At 37.4% G+C, this 20,498-nt stretch overlaps 3 protein-coding genes across 4 annotated transcripts; all 3 read right to left on the bottom strand.

The window, feature by feature from the left end:
* Nucleotides 1-1,694: 1,694 nt before the first annotated feature.
* On the bottom strand, nt 1,695-4,137 carry LOC111380466 (U-box domain-containing protein 9-like). Of its 2 annotated transcripts, none has more exons than XM_023004041.1 (2): nt 3,603-4,137; nt 1,695-3,003 (listed from the first exon to the last, which is right to left on the bottom strand). In XM_023004041.1, exons 1-2 carry the CDS (start codon nt 3,903-3,905, stop codon nt 2,029-2,031), a joined length of 1,278 nt encoding a protein of 425 aa, XP_022859809.1. In that variant the 5' UTR covers nt 3,906-4,137; the 3' UTR covers nt 1,695-2,028. The 2 variants fall into 2 exon arrangements, with proteins under 2 accessions (XP_022859809.1, XP_022859808.1); XM_023004040.1 differs by having other exon boundaries at nt 1,695-3,114; nt 3,603-4,127.
* A 6,062-nt stretch (nt 4,138-10,199) lies between these two features.
* On the bottom strand, nt 10,200-11,911 carry LOC111380472. Its single transcript, XM_023004054.1, has 4 exons — nt 11,550-11,911; nt 11,001-11,356; nt 10,764-10,897; nt 10,200-10,652 (listed from the first exon to the last, which is right to left on the bottom strand). Exons 1-4 carry the CDS (start codon nt 11,909-11,911, stop codon nt 10,200-10,202), a joined length of 1,305 nt encoding a protein of 434 aa, XP_022859822.1.
* An 812-nt stretch (nt 11,912-12,723) lies between these two features.
* On the bottom strand, nt 12,724-13,397 carry LOC111380471. The gene is made up of 3 exons (XM_023004053.1): nt 13,325-13,397; nt 13,080-13,262; nt 12,724-13,022 (listed from the first exon to the last, which is right to left on the bottom strand). The coding sequence occupies exons 1-3, from the start codon at nt 13,395-13,397 to the stop codon at nt 12,724-12,726; spliced, it is 555 nt and encodes a 184-aa protein (XP_022859821.1).
* Nucleotides 13,398-20,498: the final 7,101 nt, after the last annotated feature.

Below are 20,498 nucleotides of genomic sequence, written 5' to 3'. Positions count from 1 at the left end.
GAGTGACATATAATATTATGTCAAAACACTGTAACATGTTTTGTATTAGAATAGAACTTGTGTTTAAAAAACTAATATTTATCCTCACAAAAGTACATTTTTGCTCTTCTTTTTTTTTAATAACAAAATAATATTCTAGCAACATTGACAAACCTTCAAATATAAAATCTATTTTTTAACTGTCTTGTCTCTACAAAAGCTGGACACTACTATTTTAAAAAAAATAAAAAAATAAAAAATAATTGTCAACCATTTTTTAAAAACATGTTCTCAAGTTTTAAGGCGTCACTTCAATTTATTTATAATAAATCAAAAATCAACTCAGCTATAACAAAAATTATTTAGAAGCAAAACTTATTTTGAAAGAGCCAATCACTAATTAAAATAATGAAACTACAAACATTTATTACAATTATAATTCATCAAATTGAACACAACTACAATACATATTTATTAAAAGAAAAACACTTATTTTGTGTTATTTGATGTTAGTTTGCAAGTTAATACCTTAAATTGTCCTATTATAAATTTTTGAAGTTGTTTATGGTTTTTTACTGGTAGATATTTTTATCATTTAAAGGTTTGTACTTATTTTTCGAGTTTTCGTGACTTAACACTTCAAAATGCCTCGTCTCACAAATGAAAAATTCCTCAATATCTTATTTACCGTTTTAAACATTGGTTGCATCAGAATACAAACTTTCTTCTCTTACCTGAATTTCCCAGTAAAACCAGTTTTTTCAGTGATGTTGTTCATGATCGGAGACGTTGAATGTGTTCGTTTTCACGAGCTAAAGTAAGTTCATGCAGAATCAAGTGCATTTTGTTGGGAAAAACAACAATTTCAATCAAATGATATGCATCACTCTGCCTTTTCAGAAGATATGCTTCATTTTTACATCTTTTTCTCCTTGTCTTTTTATCCATTGGTGGATTCAAGAATCCAGGTGAACATGACCGACCAGCCGACTGTTGAGTGGCCGGCAAATGGGAGGAGGAGGATTACAGAACCTCGTCTCCTGGCTCACTGAAGACGATATATTTGGACACCACTTGAAAGGGCTAGATTGTTGTCCCTTTGTACAGATAAGAAAGTGCCATTATATTTGATTGGAGAGGGCTCGAGGACCCACAAGGTTGGACGCATCTGAAATCCAAAAAATATCGACTCTTCATTTTGTAACACCAAATCAAAAGGTAGAATTCTCCTCACCATATAAATACAAAACTACTAAGCCGGTACTGTAGCGAAAATGATGACACAAGGGACATTTTCAACAGGTAAAACAAGATACAAGTTCAGCAGTGAAGAGGTTCACAAGAAAGACAAGAGTATCATCAATCATGTTGGATGGGCCACAAAACAAATCATACAAGCCAATAAACGTCCATTGCATTGCCAAACTATCTGCAGCCACTCCTACAATCATCAACGACAAATTTATTGGCCTCATTCGGATATAAAATCAGGGTAAGTTTTGAGATTTTTTTTGCTGCTGCGTTCGGCGTTAATGATTATCATCATCAATGAAGATTACTACCAATTCCCTCCTTAATCCCAACTCTTTCAATCCATTCATTTGTGCCAACTTCACATTTCCCAGAAAGAGACACAATTAACTTAGGATCAGGATACATAACTGTGGAAAAATTGAAGATATCCATCTAATAATTCAAGTAAAACTCAAGCAGCACAACAAGCAAAGCCATGTGCAGGAATTATTTGACTAAATAATAATGCAACAATCCATAAAAACAAGACATTATAGGTAGCAAAAAGAGACGATGACAGATTTTCACAGATAAAAATGCAGTCTACTCGAAACCACGGACATCAATTATTCAACTATTTTATGGAGAATCTTATCGGAAACTGTTCACAGTAACCATTGGCCGTAAACGTGGGGTCCAACACCTGCTGAGATAGTAGAATATACAGAACAAAGGCTAAAATGCCCAAAATATACCTTAATGGTTGTGAAGGGAAAACTATGCAGAATTTACAGAATATTTGCATAAAAGTACTCATCATGCCGTATGTGGAAGATTGACAGCTCTATTCAGTCTGTCAAGAATACCACTAGCCTTTCTCTTGGCTCTTGAAGTACCGTTTTGAGCGAGCCGAGAGATTGTTCCATAAGTACTGTCTTCCACCCTCATCTCCTTCCATTTGGATGGATCACTATAACATATGGTATAAAGGATAGCAATGCAATTCTCCTTGTTGCGAGGACAAGAGGTCTCTCGAATTATACGAAGCAAGCATGGAACAGCCCCAAGCTCTCCCATTTCTTCAATAGCCTTTTGATTAGTTGAAAGCATAGCAAGGATGGACAGTAATTCACCAACATGCATTCCATTCATGATCTTTTTCATGATCACTCTCACTGCACCATCTCGAACAGCTCTTGACTTATTCTCGTGAATAAGACATAGATTAAAGATAGCTGAAGCAACATCTTTTATTGCTAAAGGGTGCCCCTCATCTAATAGGTTAATGAGGGGTTTCAAGGCATCTGATTTTCCAATGAGGACCTTATTTGAGTCAACAGCCGATAATGTGAAAAGTGTGGCAGCTGCATTGCTCCTTGTTTCGATTGTTCCCAGTCTTAATGCATCCATAAGAAGAGGAAGAACAATTGGTGTTTCTACAACGAGCTTTTTATTGTTGTCATGAATTGAGAGATTCAAAAGTGTTGTTATTAAATCTTCTTGCAGGTCTGGATGAACACTGTTTCTTGACCTGCTTTGAGCAATTGGAGAAAGCAACTGAGGTATGGCATCAACAGATTCACCAAAAAGTGCCCGGATAGATGGCATTTTTTTCGTCAACTGCCGCAACTCTTTTGCAGCTTCCTTTTGAGCAGATAACGTTGAAGACATTTTCCTTAGCAGAGAAAGGAAATGTTCTCGATCCGCTTCAGTTAATACATCCTCATCGGAATACTGGACAGGTTCCGGCAATTCAATCCCATGATTTTTGCACCCTTGTAATATCATTTCCTGAATCAAGTGGTTAGGTGTAAGATTAGTGTGAGAGAGTACTTGTTGCGTTCGCGGGCATATCCTGTTCCCAGCTTTCAACCATTTTTGGATAAATGGTCTATCATAAGTCTGCAAAATTAATTTTAAAAAAAAAAATGTTCATAATGCCCCCAAAAACAAATCTTGAGACAGGAAATGCAAGGTGCATTATGCTAATAAACTGGCATGAAATTGGTTAAAAATCACATCTATAGAATACTAAAAATCCCAGAAATAGCATACAGACCATTTACAGATTTCTCAGCTCTAAAACCAAAATAAAATGCAGAAGAATAAAAAATATTTTGATAACAGACATTTACTTTACATTATAAACATAGATTAGTAAAAAAAGTATTTTCTCCTCATAATGTTATGTTTTAGTTTCCAGAAAGCTCCAGAAGGGGGAGTGGGGGTGGGGTGGGGATCCCTATAAATATCAAATTCAATTTGGAGGACCAAACCAGCTCATAATTCAGTGACCAAATTATATGTCACTTACATTATCGTCAATTCAATAAACAAATCATAAATGTATTTCAAAAATAAATCTGAATTGTGAAAATAAAATTACGAACCTGACCAGATGCAACAATAACCGGATCCCTCATGAGTTCCTTGGAAAGTGGGCAATTAAACTCCTCTGGAATCTTCTCTGAAATTGTATCATGATGATGAGGATGAACCTTCGAGGAGGATAATGATTGTTTTACCTTCAATTCCTTTAAAGCACACAACATTTGCTGGGCCCTATCAATTGCCCCTACATTAACATCATCCTCATCTACAATTGCCTTCACTAACTTCTGCAGTTCCCTCTTCAACTCCATCGCCTTGGCTGCCATTCCCGGATCCCCTTCAAATAGCCCACTCATTGTCATCAGCAGAATTTTCTCCCCCTTTGATCCCTAATCACAACACTCGTAATGGGTTTTTCCTTTCACTATTTCTTTTGAAATTACTCGCTTTCTTTTTCATTGATGAGGAAGCTTTTGGGGCTCTATAAGTGAATAGATTTTTCACACGCCGCACACAGTTGAGCGTTTAATTGGAATGTCCGTTTACGGATTTCCGTGTGGAATGAGAATAATATGGGGAGGCGAGATGGGCGTTGTGTACGGTGAGTGTCGTGCTATTAGGGGTCCACTGAGAAATCCATGGCCAGACAGCTGGCAGCTACGCGTTCAGGCGTGTTGAGGGTTTGGTATTTAGTGCACGTGAGAGGGGATCGATCATGTATGGAGGGGTTCATCTTTAGGAGCATGGAGCACCAATGGACATGGTCAGGTTCAAAAATCTTGAAAATCGGATTATGAAAGGGGGATGCATTCAGAGTGAAGACTATCGAATAGTTATAGTTGTCCTACGTAATATATACATGACAATTTACGACCCATCAAACAACAAATTATCATGTGTATATCACTTTAGATGACAATTTTCATTATGAACGACATTATTCATTGTGAAAATAGATCGAAAAGGGTGTGTTTGATCCCTATTTAGGATAATGAATTTTGCAATAATGATTATTTAGATAATTTGTAGTTAAAAAGTAAAAAAAGTAACTTACATTTAAAATTATTTACAAGAAGAATGTTAGTTAAAATAAGTTAGAAAAAAAATGAGTTTTTTAAAAGGTAAAATTACAGGGATTGAGGACCCGTTTTGGTTAGTATTCCAATTTTCAATTTTCAATTTTAAATTCATTTTTAATTTCTGTTATGAGGGTTTGTTTTGACCCATCAAACAACAAATTATCATGTGTATATCACTTTAGATGACAATTTTCATTATGAACGACATTATTCATTGTGAAAATAGATCGAAAAGGGTGTGTTTGATCCCTATTTAGGATAATGAATTTTGCAATAATGATTATTTAGATAATTTGTAGTTAAAAAGTAAAAAAAGTAACTTACATTTAAAATTATTTACAAGAAGAATGTCAGTTAAAATAAGTTAGAAAAAAAAAATGAGTTTTTTAAAAGGTAAAATTACAGGGATTGAGGACCCGTTTTGGTTAGTATTCCAATTTTCAATTTTCAATTTTAAATTCATTTTTAATTTCTGTTATGAGGGTTTGTTTTAAAATTTCAAAAAAAAATTTGTCATTTTGAAAAATTATTTTATAACATTTTATTACATTACATTTGGTTAATCAATAATAATAGAATAGTTTTATGTTAATAAATTATCAAGTAATATATATATATATATATTTTTTAAGGTTAACAAAATATATTTTTTCACTACAAAAATAAAATAAGAATTGATGCTACCAAAAAATATACCTGAAAGATCTCGAACTTGATGATCGAATTTCGAATTTTGATGAACACGAACGGTCTTTGAATACCTGCAACAAAGGTAACGAGGTGAGTGTCTGTCGCCCCTCCGATGCTTAAATCAGAAAGAGAATTATATACGTGAGACTATAAACTGGAGATAATGAAAAACGTATCTCAAGAATGAGCACATGTTGTGTATTTATAGGTGTTAATGATGGAATCCTAGAAGAACTTATTCTTTTGCGGTCCTTATCCTCGTAGGATAAGGAGTTAGTGTTTTATTCCAAGTGTTCAAACATTGTTTGAGTCGAAGAAGGAGTCTGACAGGGTAAGGGTTGTAATCAAAGTAAGATTAGTGTTCTCATAGATCGTATAGAAGGGCTGACGAGTCGACATGCATACCCCGACCTCAAATGTCCGACCTTGTTTTGGTAGTTTTATGGGGGTATTGAGGTCGGGGGTTCATGACAAGTGATCAGGGTTCATGGACTGAGTTTGGGATTGACAAGATCTGGGATCATCACTGGCCCCCGTGCATCGAGGTCATAGATTTACGTCCAAGCCTGATCTATGAGCGAAGATATAGAGGCATAAATGTCCAGGTGTCTTTCTACGTGTCGAGCGTTTGATGGGATGTTAGAGAGCGACCTCAGATGGCCGCCACATGTAATGTCAGAGCACGACCTTAGATGCTCGCCACGTGTCTTGGTCCAAGGGTTGAGATTGCATGACCATTGGTATCCCACAATCCCCTATAAATATCCCAACTTTCACCCCCATTTTCCACTTTTCACTCTCATCTCTATAAATCGAGCTCTAGTTCGGGGATTAGTGGGTTTGTGAGCGACCATCCATAGAGGTAAGAGTTCGAGCCCTTAAGTTGTTTTATTTGATTATACTATAATGTCAAGTAGTGGTAGTACTGGGTCTAGTAACAGTGACTGTAGCCAGGTGCCTAAAGACTCAAACTATAGTGATAGGCCTGAAGATGTAGATACATCTATCATTCCTATGGCCATCCCCGTTAATTCCCATATTGACGACTTGATATATCCCAAAGAGCCGACCAAGTACAAAGAACATGTGATTATTAAAATAGCTAGAGAGTTCGAGATCATGCCAATTTGTGACATTAGAACTCCAGGCCAACTGAGACCGTGTTAGGAGCTCGGGAGGGGGAGATGACCTTTTTTAGGGACGCTCTTAAGGCCGGGCTTAGGTGGCCTTTTTACCCATTTTTCCTCCATTTTCTGACCTCATACTACCTGAGTTCGGGTCAACTAGCCCCAAACGGTTGGAGGTCATTAGTGTATTTCTTCATACTGTGTAGGTGCCTCGAGGTTGAACCTAAGGTCGACCTACTTCTAATGGTTTTTTATATGAAATTCTCCTCGGGATATATCTATTTTGTTTATTTATCCACCAAGGGGGGTTTAGAACTCCCGAGACCCTGAACTCACTCAGGGGTTGGAATGAACGTTTCTTTTTTGTGAAACCTCAAGACCCCGACCATCATTTTAGCCCAAAGTGGGAAATCCCTGATAAGGATAGGTTCAACGAAAGTCAGGCTTATTTCGAGGTTTTAGAGAGAGATAGGTTGAGGTTAGTGAACCACGATCCCCTTGCAGACAAGATCGATTACTTGCTCGAAGACGACACCCTCGACCTTGCTAATGTGAAAGGCCTTGAGGATATGATCTTTCTTTTTATGTAATCTTTGCCATTTCATGTGTAAGCATCAATCTATAGTTCGAGTTAATGTCTTTGTCGTTTCTGCTTGCAGAATTCGAGATGTCTTTCGACCCGTTTGCACTGTTGGACAACGTATGTCAAAAAGTCAAGGGCTCGAAGTCTAAAGCCCTGACAAATGCCCTGTCCAAGGGGAAAAAGGGGCACGGGAGGCCGCTTGTCCAACCTTGGTGGACTTGGGGCAGAGCTTGCAAAACTCGACCCCTCCACGACAGCCAACCCCCCAACAACAAACTCGGGCTCGTACTCCTTGCTATGGGTCGGACCTCCTAGCTGATGACGACGACCCTATGCCCACCAAGTCGCTCGAGGAATACACCGATTGTGCTCTTATCCTGGGCATAGTTGACAAGTATGAGAAGGAGGTCAACATGAACGAAGGGGTTCGAACTCTCGAGCTCCTTACACTGAAAGTTTGCTTTTAATATGAATGCTTCTGGTACCCTCAACAGGTTTCTTCATTCGTACTAACGTCGAGTTCCATACTTGTTTTTGCAGACACTAAGCGTAGCTCAGGGTCTGGGGCTCAAGGGCTTGAATTCCTCAGATCATATAGCCGAGCTCGAGGCTAAGAGCGAGGTTACGCTTAAGAGGGCCCAGGAGCTTGAAAGGGCCTTGGAGGCGGCCAAGGTGGACCTTAAGAAGGCCAAGGACGAGGTCGAGTTGGCAAGGAAAGAAGCCGAGGGGGCGAAGCTCGAGCTCATTCAGTCCCGAAGCTCTTTTGAGGTGGAGCTTGTGAATGCTCGAGCAGAGACCCGGGCTCAAGCCGTCGATGAGTTCAAGAAGTCCGATGAGTTCAAGACTCTCCTGGGCCAATACGGGTCTGGCTTGTATTACTATGGATTGCGGCTAGCTCGTTCATTCCTCAGGACCAAGTTCCCCAAAGATTTAAAGCCAGTGGTCGAGGAGCTAAAGACTGTGAACGAGCTTGCAAAAGACCTCGAGCTCTCTTCTTCTGAGGACGATGGGGATGATGATGATGATGATGATGATGATGCTAGGACCCTCGACAATGGAGGCGGGAGCGACCCCGTCGATCTAGATTAGGCCCCTTTCTCGACCCTGAGATAGATATTTTTGTAACTTTTCTTTTTTGCTCATGTATTTTGCTCGATATGGGTTTATGAACTTCTTATGAACTTGATTAAATGCAAAGTTTATTGCCCGAACTGGGCTTCCATCTTTGAGAGGCTTTTCATTATCAGTTTATGCATTTTATTTTTCCTACGAGATCGTACGTTGATTTTGTGTTCGTGTGTGAACATTATAATTTTGAATTCGAGCTATTATAATAGTTTAGAGTTCAGTTGTTAGTGTAGATCACATATCGCAATCATTTAGCTCATAGCTCGAGTGTGTGTAAGAGTTCGGGGGTATTGCCTATCTTAACAATATTTATCTTTGAAACTATGGACACATCGATCCTTTAAATAACACTGATTGTGGGACGTCAATTTCAAAGTTCGAGGGTGTATTGTTGTGTTTGGGGACAACTAGTTTGTGTACTAGTGTTGGGTACTGATTTTTTAATTTGTTTATATCGAGTGGCGACCAATGGGTCGATGATGAATTGAAGAAAAGGTCGGGCTTGTCCCTTGTAATTTAATCATCACTCCATATCGAGAGGGTGACCAATGGGCCGCTTATTCTTTTTTAGGGTAAAGTCGGGCTAGGTTACATGGGACAGTTACATCATGCCCCCGATCTCGACCTCATATTTCTTGGTTGGGTGATCATTTGGGATCGATAAGGTCGGGGCTTATATGCCCCGACCTGTTTGCTATTTAAGGTCATGTGATTGGTTCTATTGGTCGAGTGTTAGCTGCATGCGTGAAGCACGGCCTTACACTAATTTGTCAAGGTACTAGCTGCATACGCGGAGCACGACCTTATGCTAATTTTGTAAAGGTATTAGCTACATATGCGGAGTACGACCTTATGCTAATTTGGTAACGGTATTAGCTGTAGGCGCGGAGCACGACCTTACGCTAATTTTGTAAAGGTATTAGCTGCATGCACGAAGCACGGCCTTACGCTAATTTTGTTAATAGCGAAGCAACGCAATAAAGAAATTTTCATGTGTTATTAAAAGGGCTCAAGGGTGTTGATACCTGAGCTTATTTGAGCATGAGCTGTCAAGGCTTTAGAGCCCGAAAAGTAAAAATGAAATTAAGCAAACATAAAGCAAGCATGCAAGCCCTAAAAGAGAAAATTATAATTATAGCTATAGCTAGTCACTTGTAGTATATTTTCAGAGTATAGTGGTTTCCCCGATGTGTCTCTGAGGCTATAGGCTCCACCTTTAAGTTTTCTTATGACCTTGAAGGGTTCCTCCCATGTTGGTCCCAGCTTCCCTAGTTAATGTCCGGCGGCTTCTGCTTTTCTAAGGACAAGATCGCCAGCTCTGAACCTCTTCGTCTGGACGTTGCTGTTGAAGTGCTTCGTCGTCCTGTTCTGATAACTTGCAGCCCTAAGTGAGGCTTGCTCCCTTACCTCTTTAAGCAGGTCAAGGTGCTCAGTAGTTTGTCAATCCCTATTTGTCTCAAGCTTTCTTATTGTGGGAAGGCTAACCTCGATTGGGATGGTAGCCTCAAGTCCAAAAGCAAGCATGAAGGGCATTTCATCAGTTGTTGCCTTGTGTGAAGTCCTATATGCCCATAGTATCGAAGGAAGTTCATTAGGCCAGTCACCTTTGGCGTCCCCTATCCTTGTTCGAAGTTCCTGCAATATGATCTGATTAGTTACTTCGGTGAGCCCATTACTTTGCGGGTGTGATACCGAGGTCAAGTGATGATCGATCCCATTGTTGGCGCAGAAGTTCATGAACTGAGGACTGTCGAATTGCCTTCCGTTATCTGTGATGAGGACTTTTGGTATCCCGAACCGGCATATGACGGACTTCCATATGAATGACATGAGCTTCGGCTCCGAAATTGTCGCTACTGGTTCGACTTCTACCCACTTTGAGAAATACGTCACTGCCACAGCTACAAATTTTAATTATCCTCGAGCCAAGGGGAATGGTCCAAGAATATCAACTCCCCACTATTCGAAAGGAGCTGAGTAGTGAATGGATGTTAGTTCCTCAGTAGGAGCATGTATGATATGGCCAAACTTTTGGCACTTGTTGCACTTCTAGACATAATCTGTGGCATTTTTCTTCAAACTTGGCCAGTAGTATTCATACCTTATCAACTTATACACAAGAGCTCGGGCTCCCTGGAGATTTCCACAAATGCCTTCATGAACTTCAGTCATTGCTTGAAGAGACTCGGAAGGTTTGAGATATCTTAGATATGGGACTGTGAAACTCCTGTGGAACAGGACTCCTTTAATTATACAATACCTAGCAGCTCTATACCGAATGCTTCTAGCAAGCCGAGGGTCTGCAGGTATGTTGCCATTACTTATGTAATCAACTATTGGATCCATCCAGAAGGGCTCATGGTCGATGTCCATGACACTTGGCTTTTGAGCTATGCTGGGTTCTGTAACTATCTTGATGTGCACGGTTCTATCGAGCCTGTTCAAACCTATGAAGACGAGTCTGGATAATGCATCAGCTTTGGCATTTTCGGCTCTAGCTACCTTCAGAATTTCACAACTTACGAACTACCTCTAGAGGTCATGTACTTTCAAACAGTATAAGCTCATCTTTTCGTCCTTTCTTTTGAAAGACCCCTCGATTTGCCCGACAACTAGCTGTGAGTCACTGAAAACTTTGACACGCTCACACTCAAGATTTTTCGCGAGTTCCAGGGCTATGACAATGGCTTCATACTCTGCTTTGTTATCGGTAGCCTCGAGTTCAAATCTGAGAGCACACTGTATCTCTGTAGTCTTGTCCGGACTTGTGATGATGATGCCGACCCCCGAGCCCGACCTATTGGATGCTCTATCAACAAAAATCTCCCATGTTTCCAAGGTCATGCTCACCTTTGGCCAGTGTTTCTGAGGATCTCGAAGTAAGCTCTGCTATGAAGTCGGCCAAAGCTTGGGCCTTGATTGCAGGTCGTGGTTTGAACTCTATGTCAAATTCACCGAGTTCAATTGCCCATATCAGCAGTCTTCTTGAGACGTCCGGCTTCTGGAGTATGTGTCTAAGAGGTTGGTTAGTGAGCACAACAATTGGATGTGACTGAAAGTACGGCCATAATTTTCTGGCAGCTATTACCAAAGTAAGGGCGAGCTGTTCTGCAAGCGTGTATCGTGTTTCTGCATCGAGGAGCACTTTACTTACAAGTAAACAGGTTGCTGAAATCTTCCTTTTTCCTTTACCAAGACACTGCTTACTGCATTCTCAGAAACGGCCAAGTATAATGGCAGGGTGTCACCGAGTTCGGGTTTCATAAGTACTGGAGACGTTAATAATGTCTGTTTGAGTTCCAGAAAAGCTAAGTTACATTCTTCGTTCCAGTCGAACCCTTTATTCCCGTAAGTAGTTTGAAAAATGAGAAACACTTGTCCGCTGCCCAGGAAACAAACCTGTTCAGTGCTGCTACGCGACCTGTCAACTTCTGAATGTCCATTTTGCACTTAGGGGTCTCCATACTTATTACAGCTTGGATTTTATCAGGATTTGTCTCTATTCCTCTATGCGTGATCATAAAACCCAAGAATTTTCCAAATGCCACCCTAAACGCACACTTTGCCAGGTTGAGATTCATGTTGTACCTCCGTAACGTAGCAAACACTTCCTCTAGATCAGAAACTTGACTATTTAGCTGTTTGCTCTTAACCACCATATCATCCACATATGCTTCGACCGTTTTTCGAATTAACTTGGCGAAGATCTTGTTTACCAACCTTTGATATGTTACTCCAACATTCTTCGGTCCAAAGGGCATGACCTATAGCAATAGATGGCTAAATTTGCCATGAATGAGGTCTTCTCTTGATCTCTTTCCACCATGAGAATTTGGTGATACCCCGAGAAAGTATCCAAGAAGCTGTATAGCATATGACCTGACGTACTGTCTACCAAATTGTAAATTCGAGGTAGAGAATAACTGTTTTTGGGGCATGCTTTATTCAAATCTGTGAAGTCAGTGCAAACTCGCCAATTTCCATTAGCTTTCTTGACAAGAACCACGTTGGCCAGCCACTCGGGATATTGTACTTCTCGAATGAACTGTGCGTTAACAAGTTTAGCGATCTCCTCCTTTATGACTTCTCGTCTTCTGGTGCAAACAGTCTCTTCCTTTGCTTTACAGGTCTTGCTTCCGGATTTATGTTAAGTCTATATACTGCAACCTTTGGATTAATTCCAGGCATGTCCTCGACATTCCAAGCAAATACATCAATGTTGCGGGAGAGACAACTTAGCAGTTCAGACATGATCGCTGTATCTAGCCCCCGACCAATTTTCACTTTTCTTCCAAGCTCGATCTCGACCTCTTCCAATCCTTCCACCGGAGCCAGTCTCCTGTGATTTTCATGCTCGAGCTCGAGCTCTATAACTTGCATGACGTCGTTCTTGATTTTTCGAACGCTAGTCACATAACACTGTCGGGGCACTGATTGGTTGGCTCGGACTACCCCAATTTCATTAGTAGTTGGGAATTTCATAGCCAAGTGGAAAGTTGAGACAATAGCTCGAATTCTGTTGAACAATGGTCTTCCCAGTATGGCGTTGTAAGCTATCGGCGTACGGACAACTTCAAAGGTAGTGATTTGTGTCTTTACCTTCTGTCCCCAATGTTAAGGGCAACCCGACGATACCTTTCGGGGTGATGACCCCACCTCCAAATCTTTGGAGGGGTGTTTTGACTGGCTTGAGCTGTTCTGATGAGATCCCCATTTGAACAAAGGCTTCATGAGACAGTACGTTTGCTGCACTTCCGTTACTTACTAGAACTCTCTTGACTTCAAAGTTCACGATGATGGCCAATATGACCAGAGCATCATCATGAGGGAATGCTATGCCTTCCAAGTCCTCCATTCCAAAAGTGATGTCCTCTGCACGGCCAAAATTTGGTCTTGAGATGTTTGGAGGCTGCCCGACATACTATTTACGCCCGCTGCTAGAATCTCCTCCCGAGGCTGTTCCTTCGACAATGATATTGATAGTATTGGCAGATGGTTGCCTGTTTCCCCGACCCTCTAGGCCTTTGCCTCCGTTCTGATTATCCCTTAGGCACTTGTCATTGCTAATGTAAGAGCCCAAAAATCTCATTTTTATAAGAGCTTCAATATTCGCTTCAAGGCCAAACAGTCTTCCGTTGTATATCCGTGATCTCTATGGAAATCACAGTACTTACTCTTGTCACGAGTATCGGGAAGAGACCGCAATCTGGGAGGCCACTTCAGTTCCCTCGAGTCCTTGATTTCCATCAAAATGTTAGACCTTAAGGTGTTCAAATGGGTAAAAGATGTTGAGGGTGGGTCCTTCCTTGGCTAGACCCTAGGTATATCTTGTCTCAAGCTGGACTCATGCGGACTTTTCTGATCCAACCTTCCAGATGAGGAAACTTATCTTTTTGGGGCCATGGTTTCCTCGATATTGATGTACTTCTCAGCTCATGTGAGTAGCTCGGTGACTGACTTCGACGGGGTCTTAGACAAGGACATCTTGAATGCTTCGCACTTAATGGCGTATGTCAGTGCCGAGACTGCAACGGTGATATGTAGATCGGGGATCTGAAGCCTTTCTTTATTGAACCTGGTCATGAAACTGCGCATTGTTTTGTTGGGTCCTTAACGCATCTGTATGAGTGATGTGGCTGTCTTTTTGATTCGTTTGCTGCTTGCAAAGAAAGTGGAGAACTTATCGGCCAAATCTGAGAAGGAGGCACTAGAGTTCAGTTCCAATGTGGAAAATCAATCTCTAGCTGCGTTTGTGAGGGTTTGGGGGAATGCCTTGCACATTACTGCATCAGGTGAAACCTGTAAGTTCATGATATTCGTGTACACATTGAGATGATTGATGGGGTCGGTTGTCTCATCGTACTCCTTTATCCGAGGATATTTGAACCTATCGGGGAGGGGATGCGAGAGGACTTCTGGAGTGAATGGCGTATTGGGGATGAACCCTGTTGCTGCCCGAGTATTTTGTTGCATACCTGCTGCTATCCCTTCTTGAATAATTCTAGAGAGTTCAATGGAGTCCATTGTAACGGACCTTGAACCTGAAGCCACTGTGGTGCGCCTGAAATTCCAACCCCACCTTCATCATGGGCTGTGCAACGGACTCGAGCCCGGGTATCTGCCATAAAGCCACCTTCAAGGGTTGGGGTATGCGACGGGTGCGAATTTCTCTGGCTTAACAATTGGGTTAATGTAGCCACCTGCTGGCGAAGTTCCTCAAAAGCTCCAGCGAAAATGACAGCTTGAGGAGGTGCTGGCATCTCCAACGATTCTTCTTGAGGGATATGGCGTTCCTCAGGAGGAGGAGGGTTATCTGGAACGGATGAGCTTGTTGGAGAAATACCTGAACGTGTATTGACCATGGCTTTTGGTAGCGATTCCCACAGACGGCGCTAATGATGCTACCAAAAAAATACTATTTGAAAGAACTCGAACTTGATGATCGAACTTCGAAATTTGATGAACACGAACAATCTTTGAATACCTGCAACAAAGGCAACGAGGTGTGTGCTCGTCACCCCTCCGATACTTAAATCAGAAAGAGAATTATATGCATGAGGCTATAAACTGGAGATAATGAAAAATGTACCTCAAAAATGAGCACAAATTGTGTATTTATAGGTGTTAATGATGGAGTCTTAGAAGGACTTATTCTTTTGCGGTCCTTATCCTCGTAGGATAAGTAGTTAGTGTTTTATTCCAAGTGTTCAAACATTGTTTGAATCGAAGAAGGAGTCTAATAAGATAAGGGTTGTGGTCAAAGTAGGATTAGTGTTCTCATAGATCGTATAGAAGGGCTGATGAGTCGAAATGCATACCCCGACCTCAAATGCCCGACCTTGTTTTGGTAGTTTTATGGGATATTGAGGTCCGGGTTCATGACAAGTGATCGAGGTTCATGGACCAAGTTCAGGATTGACAAGATCTGGGATCATCAAGAATAAATGATAAATTTAGTTCAAAATAAAAATTAATAACGTGAACGTGGAATGTTTTAATTTATATTCATTTAAATATTTTTAAATATTTTTTATGTAAATAATTATTAAGAGCTTGAACTACCTTTATTTTTTTATAATTTTTATCTTTCTAGAATTTTTAATAATTTTATTTTTTTTTCAGAATTTTTATTTATATTTTTTGAAATTTTTTTTTTAGAATTTACTATTTCAAATTTTTATTTAATTTTTTCAAATTTTAATTTTAATTTTTAAAATTGAATTTTGTTTAAACGCTCGTATTCCATAATTTTGGTGCTGTCAAAATTTACACTGAAAACACTCAAAATGTCAAAAATGTATTTTGAGTTTTATCTTATAATTTTTATCTTATTTTCGAAAATGCCTTTTTAGAAATAACAGACAAACACGTTTTCAATATTTTGTAAAATTGAAAATAACTTAAAAACAGTAAACAAAATGCATCTTAAGTGTTTTAAAAATCTCAATTCACAACTTCTAAGAATTATTATAAAAAAATATTTTCATTTAATTGACAATTTTCATATAAAATAAAGTCAAACGAACACCAAAAGATAGATAATTTTTTTGAATTTTTATTTTTTATTTTTTTAGCAATGGAAATAAATTTCATCTCCAACACAGTAAATTTTATCCCTTTAATTGACAATTTTCATGTAAAATAAAGTCAAACGAACATAAAAAACACTTTTATTTCAACATTTTTCACGTGAAATTTTATACTAATCAAACACAATAAATTACAATTCCTATGAAAATAATTTTTAGACAATTCAATTCCCTAAAATTCGTTTTCAGTTCAATTCAATTTCATCTTTACAATAAAATAGACCCCAAGAGTTACATGTATTTCTTTCAAAATAAGATATAATTGAAATTCTAAATAATAATAATAATTATTATTATTATTATTATTATTATTATTATTATTATTATTATTATTATTATTATTATTATTATTATAAAAACTATTTTACATATTTACCCCCTCTACCATCTCCCCTTCTAAATATTAATTATTTCCCAATCTCTCCTTTAGTCTAGGATAATTTTCAAAATGACCGAGACAAATCACTTAACCTTTTCAATTGATAAAAGGTCTAAATTAGCCTTAATGAATTCAAATAAGTATATTGCAGAATTAGTCCTATCTTTCAAGTTTATCTTGTATTCCTTCTATTTTGAATATCAAAATATAAATCCATTCTATGGTCTAATAAATTAGAATAATTTATAACATATTGTTTGTATGTTTTTTTAAGTCTATTAAATTCTTCAGATAGTATATTAATATTTTCTAACTGAGAAGTAATATTATTTATATTTTCTAACAAATTTTTTTTATAAATTATCTAATCCTTTAATAGTATATCCTGGCATCAAACTATCAATATTATGATAAATAATCCCTAAGTTTTTCTTCTAAGGCTATGAATAAAAGTCATAAGAACTTCATAAATAACATGAGTGCAACAATTAATGCAAGTATTTGATATAAATAAGAAAGATCTTACAGTATTGAAGCAAAAGATAAAGACAGAGTAATATCAATGAGATTTCCCTTGAGCTTGCACCCATATGTTAATATACTCATATATAAGTGATCGGTGCTATTTGAATTTAAGAAAGTGGGTTATGGTCCAACATGACTTCCGCACATAATTTTTTTTTCTCTCTGACCCTTTTGCATATTTCACAATGGATCACACGGAATCACAGTTTTCCTTTCAACTCCTTATTAAAACATCACCTTGAATGGTAACAGAGTTCTCAATGCTTTCTCAATAATGCTAAAAACACCTACACACGGTAAAACAGCAACAAGATACTTGCACTGACCCTCAAGGTTTTCACCGTTGGAGTATAAGTAAGAAAAGAGTTTTTGAGAAAGTAATAAGGATGAGAAAACACCCTTTTCAAATAACTTTCATAAACACATCACACTAATAGCTCTCATATAAGAGTACATATACATACTTCGGCTACACACTTGGTACTTTCTATAAGGAAATTAGAACTCTATAGAGATTACCTTATTACACACTTCACTTCAAAGAAAAAAAAAATTGAAATTGTTACAAGACTTGGAATACAAGGTAGAAAGATAAATTTTTGATATTTTGACTCCCCCGCCCTCTTAAGAACTAGTCTTCAATTTATAGACTAGAAAAAGCTCCACAGTTGTCATTCATTATTGTTGCTTTAACTGTGTAAGATATTGAGTATCTTACTATGGCCTAAAGTTTTCTTGTCGTAATCTGAAAATAATTGAGGTAAACCCACAGTTTTTTTTATCAAAATGATTTTGATAAAGCAGTGATAAAGGGGTCCCTTACTTTTCTATATATGACTCAAACCACTCTTCCGAAAATTCTGATGGGTCAAGAGAGATTGGTGAGATGTCGCCTTCAGTGCAACAACACTCTCACTTATGATTAGGATAACATCAAAATTGTTTGCATAACTCTTCTTTTGTTTTCTGTGTCTCACAAGCTTGTCCTTTAAAGATATGATCACACCATGTGTCGAGATAGTGTCAATCTTCTTGTTTAGTGGGTGCAATAGCTTTACTGTAAATCATGTAAACTTGTGACTCGTAAACCCAAATATATTGTTTTTCTTCAATAACCTTTTGGATATGCTCGAACTGCTCTTTATATCCTTTGGCTCTACGGAAAGCTATCATCTTGATAGTGTCTTCTGGTATAGTTTCATGAACTTCACTTTTCTTAGGCTGGAAATGCTTAGAAGTGGTAGATATTCTTATGACATGGCGTACTGGAAGCAACTTATCTTCTTCATCTTCTCATTCAGAACAAGCAAAGAAAAACCTAATATAAATATTCTTGTGTTTAAGAACTTAACAATATCTTTCAATAACTCGGACAACATCCTTTGGCAGCATAGAAATTTCTTTTAATGATTCAGACAGGTAAATACAAATTATGTTTCTCACATTTCATAAAGAGTGCGAACTCAATAAGGTGGGGCTCCTGGATAGAGATTAACTTTGTTATAAGTTCCATACATTAGAGTTTTCATCCATCCTCCTATACTGGTGAACCAGCAACATGCAAGATTGAACAATACGTATATTAAAATAAAATCATCTTTATTTTTTATATACATAACACCAGGGGTGTTGCAGGCTTTGATAATATTTGAGCGATTTAGCTCTGGTATAGAGATACTATCATTTGTATAAATTTTCTCCGATGAGGGAGATAAAGTAGTATTCTTCTTGACAGATTGATTATGAAGCTTTAATGCTTCTTGTTCAATATTGGCATAAAAACCTCCAGATTTATTGGCACTAGGGCCTACGGATAATATAGCCCTGTTGGTTTTCTTAGATACTAGCTTGGCAGCAACCATTTCCATCATTGTTATCCTGGATTCTATGACAACTATCTTCACATTCATCTCGAACTTCAATGTTTCGAGTTCCTTCTTGATTTGCTCCATTCCTGGTTAAGAAATTTTGAATAAAATTGTCTTTTCCTTTAATATGGACAATATCAAATTTGAATGGTGCAAACCACATTTGCATTCTAATAAGTGGCCTTTCAGCTACACTTGTTCCAAGTTTAGTTGTCAATAATTGTTTCACCTGAGTATTATCAGTTCTAATAAGAAACTTCTTCGGTAACAAATAAAGTTCAAATTTTGCTACTCCTTTCTTAACAGCCAAACATTCTTTACAATTAATATCATATCTGGTTTCTGCATCCTTAAATGCACCTGAAGTGTATGCAACAAGTTCTTCTGGGCAATAACATAATGGATTACAAAGAAATTCTTTATGATTTTCTTTTCTTTTGAGGGTCGCTCCCTAGTGTAATAGAGATGCATCAGTTTCTAAAATATAGAAATCATCATCATTTGAAATATTTAATTCATGTAAATTTTCACATATTTTCTTTATTTGGTTTATCATTTCAATATCTTTTCGTGTCCATTCCCATACAACTCCTTTTCTAAGCTTTTTGGTAAAGTGGACTTTGTATTTTGAATAGTTTTTTATAAATTTTTCAGAATAATTTAATAATCCAATAAAGCTTTGCAGCTCTTTCTTATCTCTAATTATTTCTGAAAATTCGATAATCTTTTTTCCAATATGAGGTTGTTGGAGTATTTTCTCTTCTGTAAAAATATATCGTAAGAATTCGATTTCAGTTTTAGTTATTTCTGCCTTTCTTTCCGATAGGGCTAGACCATATTTTTTAGCAATATAATAAAAAATTTTAAGGTGTTCAATATGTTCTTTTAAATTTTTACTATGAATAAGGATATCATCTACATAAGCAATACAAAAAAAAAATTATTTTTCTAATAATCTTATACATTCTTTGTTGAAATATTGTTAGGGCATTCATTAATCCAAATGGCATAACATTCCACTCAAATTGTCCTAATGTATTACGAGTAGTAAAATTAGTTAAAGGTTTTGATGCTTCGTCTGGTTTTATTTGCCAATATCCAGGTTTACAATCAAATTTAGAATATAATTTACTTCCTTGTATTTGTTTTATTAACAAATCTTTTATTGGTAATTTTTAGCTATTAGGTATAGTTTTAGAATTTAGATCTCTATAATCTATTACCATTCTAGCTTTTCCTCTTTTAATTTCACTATGATTTCTGACCATAAATACAGGACTATTATATAGACTAGATGATTCTCTTATAACTCCTAATTCTAAAAGTTCTTTAATTTGTATTTCAAATTCCTTTTTATCTTCTTCGCTATAAGGGAATTGTTTTCCTGATATCTTAATATCTGGATTTTTTAATTCAATGGTTGCCATAGGTTTATCTTTGTCCCATTTTGCTAAGGGATGTTCGTGATAACATTCGTTTAGTTCAATTTTAATATTTTCTAATTCTTCTTCTAACTTGTTAATTCTTAATACAGGAATTCTTTGTTTTTGATTGATTTCTGTATAACATCCACCACGATTACCTGCAGTACTCTGATGTCTAGGTTTATGGTTAATCAGATGATGTGCAATTTCAATTGCTTTATAAATTTTGGATGCTTTAATTTTGTGATTACAAGGTGTAGTAAATTCAAAACTATCTTTATTTTGCGTAAAAGGGCTATATGTATAGATAAAATTTTCTCCTAAGTGAATATCACATCCAATTTTATCTGTAGCGAATATTCGTGGAATAAAACATTCTCCTTTTCTAATAATAATAGGAACATTTTTCCACAAAATCTCTATATATTTCAACAATATCACTAGCTGTTTGATCGTAAGTTGTTTTCTTATAATCTCTTTTATAATAGTGTTCTGGGAACACATTTCTTTTATATAGGCAAATTCCTGATCTAGTATCAAGTGTTACATGAAATCTTATCATA

The sequence above is a fragment of the Olea europaea genome, unplaced genomic scaffold (genome assembly GCF_002742605.1).
Source record: "Olea europaea var. sylvestris unplaced genomic scaffold, O_europaea_v1 scaffold2149, whole genome shotgun sequence".
Classification (NCBI taxonomy): domain Eukaryota; kingdom Viridiplantae; phylum Streptophyta; class Magnoliopsida; order Lamiales; family Oleaceae; genus Olea; species Olea europaea.
The sequence above is the reverse complement of the archived record's forward strand: the minus strand, read 5'-3'. Positions and strand labels throughout refer to the sequence as shown.